At 42.8% G+C, this 7,917-nt stretch overlaps 1 protein-coding gene across 1 annotated transcript; it reads left to right on the top strand.

Moving 5' to 3' along the window:
* Positions 1-2,563: 2,563 nt before the first annotated feature.
* On the top strand, positions 2,564-5,496 carry LOC121967986 (phosphatidylinositol 4-phosphate 5-kinase 6-like). Its single transcript, XM_042518513.1, has 8 exons — positions 2,564-3,795; positions 3,882-4,046; positions 4,147-4,312; positions 4,388-4,504; positions 4,597-4,790; positions 4,857-4,963; positions 5,036-5,111; positions 5,205-5,496. Exons 1-8 carry the CDS (start codon positions 2,564-2,566, stop codon positions 5,494-5,496), a joined length of 2,349 nt encoding a protein of 782 aa, XP_042374447.1.
* The last annotated feature ends 2,421 nt before the right edge of the window (positions 5,497-7,917 follow it).

Raw genomic sequence — 7,917 nt, forward strand, 5'->3', positions numbered from 1 at the left:
CTACCTATATCTTATTATGAGTTGACTAGAAAGCTAGACGTCTGGAATGACGTCGGATTAGGGAAGGAAGAGTAATGCATGCGTGGGATTCTGGCAAGCAGTTTCATCAAGGTGTACTCCGCGGTGTACCTACTGTCTGGTTGGCACCTGAAACTTTGGACAAAATAAGTCACATGCGTGAAAGAACGATCATGGGTAGCAATGCTGTGTTGGTTTTGGAATATTCATTTCAAATCAATTACGCTAGCATAATTTTGATGGCGACTCTGGTCTAATGGCCTTTGCCCCTGTCTAACGGTAAAAATGGTGATTTATTTGTTTTTAGAGTTTCGTCAATTTATCCTTACGCTAAGGAGCATCTTTAATAGTTAAATTTCTTTATAATTTTTTTTTATTATAGTTTCTAATACGTCATACTAATATCATATAAAAAATTTAAAAAAATTACTATTCTTTCCCCAATTGAAAAATCTCACTTCGATTCTAAATCACATAACTTTATGTATTATTTTTTCATTTAATATTTTTATATAATTTTTACTTAATATTTTAATTAATTGTGATCTTTAATTTAATTCATTGATAATTTTTAATTAATAAATTTATGATTTCTAATTTAATTTAATTTATAATCTTTATTTAATATTTAATTAACATGAATTTTAATTTGATTATATTCATTTGTATTTTTTAACATATCAAATATATTTATTTTTTTTAAAAAAAAAATATGCAACTTTGACTATTTATGAATTTTTTTAATTATTTAAAAAGTTAAACATGTAATATTATTTTTTTCAATGATTATTAGCTTCATCTCCAAAAAAATAATTTTGAAAAATCAAACTTGTTCTTGGACTAAAAACCCCAAACTTCACCTCCACACTCATTCAATTTTTTTTTTTTTTTTTGAGTTTTTTCAATTTTACAAACCTTTTAAAAAATTATATTGGATATTGACTATTAATTATTAATGTAACGGTGCATAGGGAGCCTTTGCCCCTATCCTAAGGAGATAATTAAGTTGTAGTCAAATGATAGATTTAAGGCTAATAATATTATTTTTTCCTCTAAGAAATATATTAATAAAAATGGTGGGAAGAGGTGAGTTGGGAAATTAAATAATGTTGAGATTTTGTAGTTTTTAATTTGGAGGTCAAATCTATACATCTTTTTCTCCTTGTAGGTGATTAATATAATGCAAATAGGAAATCATGGAAGAAGCCGTTCTTCACTTGACTACTTGAGAATTGATATCGATATTATTTGGTCGATGGTAGGCGATCGCATAGTGGGCCAAACTATTCATCTTTGTGTCCTCAATAAAGCGGGCTGTGGACTGTGGCTTGATGAAGAACTCGTGAAAAATGGGATACGGAGAAAAATAAAATTGTGAGAGTTGCAAGAAGAATAAAAGAATAAATAATAAAATTGTGTCCTCAATATCCTTGATTTGAATTCTACTCTAGATAAGCAAGTCATGCACACTGTTTACCAAAGTCTCCGAATTCTTCTTGAGCTATTACCTCTAAATGAATGGACTCTGGGAAAATAACTCGTAAATAAGAGAAATGAATATAATTTATACTTTAAAAAAAAAGGTAAATTGAGATCTGTAGTTTTTATTTTTAACCTCCCAAGTAAACAAGTAGAGGGAAAGAGAGACTCTCACTTTGGGTCCCTGCCATTTAATTGAATATGAGTGACGTGTCGGCGAGATGGCGCCACAAAATCTAGCAGTCAAAAAAAAGCAAGCTGGCATGGACGACCCAAAGCAACACGGCGAAAAAAACACGCACGTGTACCCAAATCAATCCATTAATAGATTCCGTTGACCAACTTCGTTATTGTTACGGACGCTGAACTGGATACCTGAAATAGTCAACAGACTGTGACGAGACTACCGCCATTCGCCACATTATTGTAATTTTGTCTTTGTTTTTTGGTGATATTTATGTGGATAAATAATCCTAAACACTTTAACAGTCAACTCGACTAATTTTCTCCTGAGTCCTGACATTAGAAAAATAAAATAAAAAGTTGATATAATTTATCTTAAATTTAACTTAATTAAATTAGAATCTATAATATTTTTTTATGTTTTTTATTTGTATAGTATTTTATATTTTCTATCCAATTTAACATGATTTTTTTGAGTTGAACAATTTTTTTTTTTTTTACGATCGAAGAGAAAGTTGAATTTGATGCTAGGGATTTGGCAATTTACCGAACTTTGTTTGTGTGCCCGAAAAAGAAAACGAGATTTGTTCGGGGCGACAATTAGGCTCGCCTTCCATTTGTTAGGGCGGATTGGATGGCTCAAATTAGAAGAATGGCTAATCAAGAACAATAATGAAGCGAAAAGAGTTTTTTGGTTGTGATAACAGACAGCCCAATTTTGGCTTTCTTGGTCTTTTATCGCAATCTTTCTTTATTTTTTTTCTACGTAAATTTGTGGAAAACTCGTTTGCATAATTTCTGTAAGTGATTCCGGCAATGGCGGTCGTCGCGACGGGGAAGGAGTAGAAGGGAGGGGGAGAGACGGCGACGGCAAAGGAGTAGAATGTACAAAGAGCACCGGCGGCAGCAGAACATCGCCAAGTCGTGGGAGTCAGCGGTCCGCAAAGCGCAGCAGGTGTACCACGCCGGCAGCCGGCGCCGGGTCTGCCAGGTGTCCCCCATGTCCGCCGACGACGACTCTGCTTCCACCTCCTCCCGCGGCTGGGGCGATGACTCCTCGATTGCGGCGTCGACGGAGACGGAGGAGGAGGAGCTCTACCGAGCCGAGCTCGTCCTCCCCAGCGGCGACTACTACTCCGGCCAGTGGTCCGGCGGCGTCCCCCACGGCGCTGGCAAGCTCCTCTGGACCGACGGGTGTATGTACGAGGGCGAGTGGCGGCGCGGGAAAATCACCGGCCGCGGGAAGTTCTCCTGGCCGTCGGGGTCGACCTACGAGGGGGAGTTCAAGGCCGGATTCATGGACGGCTTCGGCATCTTCACCGGCGCCAGCAGCGACACCTACTGGGGCAACTGGTCCATGAACCTCAAGCACGGACACGGCAAGAAATCCTATTCCAATGGGGACTACTACGACGGCGAGTGGCGCTCCGGCCTCCAGGACGGCCACGGCCGGTACGTGTGGAGCAGCGGGGCGGAGTACGTAGGGCAGTGGGTGGCCGGCCTCATCCACAACCGCGGTACCCTCATCTCCGCCAATGGCAGCCGGTACGACGGCGGGTGGGAAGACGGGTGTCCCAAGGGCAACGGCAGCTACCGGTGGCCAGATGGCAGCCTCTACGTCGGAGTATGGACCAAGGACGACGCCGGAATCCAGCAGGGCGTGTACCACCCATCGTCGATGGCGACCACCCCCACCGCCCGGGACCCACAGGAAGCCTTCTCGGCCGACCTCCGCGAGTGCAAGATCGCTCCGGGGGAGAGCGTGTCCGTGCTCCCCTCACAGAAGGTCCTCAACTGGTCGGACGTCGAGATGTGGCGGCCGTCGTCCTCGTCGTCGGACCGCCCGCAAAGGCGGGCGTCAGTGGACATCAGCGGCCACGGCGGGGCGCCCAGAAGGTCCAACGGGAGGACCCATACCGTCATCGGGGAGATCCCGTTGGACGTCGCGAAGGATGACATTGCCAGCTCCCGGCTGCATGAGACAGAGGCCAAACTAGCTTCCCGGCCGCCGCGCAGGTCGTGGGCGCCGCCGAGGCCGCCGAAGAAGCAAGGAGAGACCATCACCAAAGGCCACAAGAACTACGAGCTCATGCTCAATCTCCAACTCGGCATCAGGTACAACCTTGTGTCTTGCTAATGCTTGCTCTGTGTTTCTAGCCTTCATTTGATTGATGATCATCAACCAAGTGTCGATGTTACAGACATGCAGTAGGCAAACAAGGCCACACTCAAGCCGAGCTGAAATCGTCGGCCTTCGATCCGAAAGAGAAAGTGTGGACCAAGTTTCCATCTGAAGGATCAAAGCACACACCTCCACATCAATCTTGTGAATTCAAGTGGAAAGACTACTGCCCTTTGGTGTTCAGGTTACTGCAAGAATTCTATTGTATACATACATCTTTTGGACCTTTTACTCATCCCTACTTCAGATTTGTTGATCCATTATTACTTAAATTGAATGTCCAGGACACTTTGCAGGCTGTTCAAAGTAGATCCAGCTGATTATATGTTGTCTCTCTGCGGAAACGATGCACTCAGAGAACTCTCATCTCCCGGGAAGAGTGGAAGTTTCTTCTACTTGACTAACGATGACAAATACATGATCAAGACAATGAAGAAATCTGAAGTAAAAGTGAGAGAACTCATCATCATCTTCTTCTTCTTCTTTTTCCTGATCGAGCCTTCTACCAAACAATTGTTGCTCTAGGTCCTTTTGAGAATGCTCCCGGCGTACTACAGCTACGTGAGGAAATTCGAGAAGAGTTTGGTGACCAAGTTTTTTGGCCTTCACTGTGTGAAGTTAACTGGGGCTGCACAGAAGAAGGTCAGTAGCTTCCACAACTTCCCCATTACAAAGATTTTATGTTTCATGGCATGTAATTAAGGCCTATTGTTCCTTCTGTAATGGCCATCTAGGTCCGTTTCGTTATCATGGAGAACTTGTTTTGCTCCGAGTTTGCCATTCATAGGCGCTTCGACCTCAAAGGATCATCCCATGGCCGCATGACCAGTAAGCCGGAGTCGGAGATCAACGAAAACACCACCTTAAAAGATCTCGATCTTAACTTCATTTTCCGACTACACCGTTCTTGGTTTCAAGAGTTCCAAAGGTATCATCAACTTTATAGTACCTTCTTGTGTATGAAGATAAGAGATCATTTACATCTTTTCTATAGGCAAATTGACAGGGATTGTGAATTTCTTGAGCAAGAAAGGATCATGGATTACAGTCTCCTGGTCGGTGTCCATTTTCGATACTCGAGAGAGACCTCTTCATCTGAAGGTTCAATCTAATTTCACAACGACATCAAACTATCAATCTCTGTTCTCTGATTAGACTTTGTTTCGTTGAAAGGTGGTGATAACAAAAGAGAAGCAACAATTCAGCTTTCAAAACTAGAAAAGGATCAATTCCTTTCTGATTCCAATAGGTAATAAAACCATGTCTGTACTGCCAATCACATTGTTGAATGATGAGTAGCTCAAGTGTCACCATTGTTCATCTCTTGTTGTCAACGTCGTAGGTCGAGAAACGTTCGGCTAGGCCTGAACATGTCCGCGAAGGCTGAATTAACTGCCAGGAGGACCGACGGCGAGCCCCAACTGATCGGAGAACCCACGGGGGAATTCTTCGACGTAGTCTTGATCTTCGGCATTATCGACATACTACAAGACTACGATATCAGTAAAAAGCTCGAGCACGCGTACAAGTCCATTCAGCATGATCCATCCTCGATATCCGCTGTCGATCCAAAGCAGTACTCGAGGCGTTTTCGAGATTTTGTATACAGAGCTTTCCAAGAGGACAATACTTAGGTACACTGATTGAATGAATGAGGCACCACCATCAGACATTGCAAGCAAACATCAGTGTCTGACTGATACCTCTCAGCATGGCACACTTGTACATTACCTCGGCGGCGCTAGATCGATCGATCGATCGGCAAGGAAAGGTTGCTCTACTCTCTTTAGCTTTACTCTGTGGCTGCCTGGAACCTACCTTGAAGGAACCATGAGGGTTCTCCCAAGTAAATGTGAATACAGGAGCTTCAAGCAGCAATTCACTGAAGATTGTAACGAGCATACCAATTTAGAGTTTGTAAATCATTTACTTGAGAGTAGCATGTATCAAATGTCTTAATTTTTTCTTTTCTTTTTTTCTCCCTTTTGTAACAGTTTTGATAATATTAGTTAATTACCTGTTTTAAAGGTGGAACAAAAAAAAAATTCATATAAATTGAATAGTGTGGAAGTTGCGGGTTTGTAAGTTGGGTTGAATTTACCTGTCCTACTTAATTAAACCAAGTAATGAGTGTATTTTATTAACTGAATAGAAAATTTAAGGAATATTGTTTTTTTTTTTTTAAAAAAAAACAAGAATAGTATATGATGCGGCGGGAATCTGCCGTCTCATTTAATCTGCTGCCTCATCTAAGAGTGATAATGACGAGGGATAGAGACGTTGATGATGCTTTTGAAATTGTGGAAGAGGTTTTCTTCTTGTAACGTGATCGTGATCGTTACCTCGGGAAGCGATGAGAGGTGAACTGGTTTGATGATTAATTAGAAAAAGACTTTGAGCTGGGAATGCTTGCAACCACAAGTAGAAAGATCGTTAGGAAGCAGGTAAAGGGATCCTTGACACGTCTACTCTAACAGTCAAGTTAATATATTGGAGGGAAGAAGAACACTGAAATGGAAAGTGAATTCATCAATTAGTGTACCTGCAATAGCGGAGAGGGACTCTTTTTATAAAGCATCTATAATCCTCGCATTAACGGGGCATCACATTATTGCTAGACAGCGTGTCTAATCGGTATGCTTCCAGTATATCCAACAGTCTCATCGTAGTTGTTCTTGTATGAAAATGGAGAAGATGACAAGTTGGGAATGTGACTGGAAGTTTGACGAAATGAAGACTTCACGTAATTCTGCAGCACAAAATCGTGTGTCAGACCGGGAAGGGGTTCCTGACGTTGACCCTCCGATGCTCGAGTCAATTTCCGGTGAGTAAGAGAATAGTGAAAAACTGTAGCTAAAACGTGTAGAATAATAAGTTGCGCATACCTCTTCTTGTAGATGGAAACCCCTTTTATAGTACTAATATAGTGTTTGTGCACGTATGTCAAAGCGTGCACACGCTTTCCCAATTATCCTATGAAAAGATAAGTCAAAAAGTGTCTCTGATACCTTTCTTTAAATGAGCATGTATATCTCTGGTATAACAATCTAGAAACTTTTATTATACGATTTGTCTGCGGAACATGCTCTGTTATCAATGACACAAACATCTAAAAGAGTACGAGGAGATTTACAAGTGGGCCTCGTTGTAGGTCGACTGGTAGCCACTCGGTCGAAACACGCCCGCTCGATTGTACTGCACCGAGCAATCTCCCTTCACGTAGCTTTTCCATTGTCAAAGGGCTACCTCTCATCAGGACGGACACGCCTCCCGCTCGATAGGGTGGTCGGTCGGGGGATGCACTACATGTTTGTCTCTTAACCTCGAGTTATCCATTTGGCCTTGCTCGTCCACTCGGGCATGCCGTTCGCTCAGCCGTAATTGGCCCGCTTAGCCGACTTTGACTTTGACTTCCACATCAGCCTATCTTCCTTGCTTTGACCTATCTTTAGTGGGACCCCTCTTTATCACCGTATCAGTAGGTATGAGAGGAATATCCTTTATCCATGCAAAGATATAGTCTCTCTGACTTTCTGACAAATTCATGTGAAATATTAATGACTAAGTGTGTTCGTGGGCAAGAAAGCCTAATAGGCCACTTGTCGTCTATCCCACTAATAGAGAGATAGGTCGAGGACAAGGATCCCCGTAAGTAGTTAAGTGGGGAGTTGGACCCGATGGCATTCGAGTGGAGAACTGGACCCTCGGGATGTCCGATTGACATTGGACGATTGGAGTATAATGGGGAGCAGAGCCCTGTAAGTAGTTGAGTGGGGAGTTAGGCTCCAATGACATTCAAGTGGGGAGTTGGGCCCTTGAGATGTCCGATCGGCTCTAGCCAATCTGAGTGTTATGGGGCATAGAGCCCCGTAAATAGTTGAGTAGAGAGTTGGGCACCAGGATGTCTGATTGGCATTAGTCGATCAGAGTGTGACAGGGAACAGAGCCTCGTAAGTAGTTGAGTAAGGAGTTGGGCCCGGATGACATCCGAGTGGGGAGCTGGGCTCCTGGGATGACCGATCAACATTAGAATATCGGAGTGTGATGGGGAGTGG

Source organism: Zingiber officinale, chromosome 3B (genome assembly GCF_018446385.1).
Source record: "Zingiber officinale cultivar Zhangliang chromosome 3B, Zo_v1.1, whole genome shotgun sequence".
In the NCBI taxonomy this organism is placed as follows: Eukaryota; Viridiplantae; Streptophyta; class Magnoliopsida; order Zingiberales; family Zingiberaceae; genus Zingiber; species Zingiber officinale.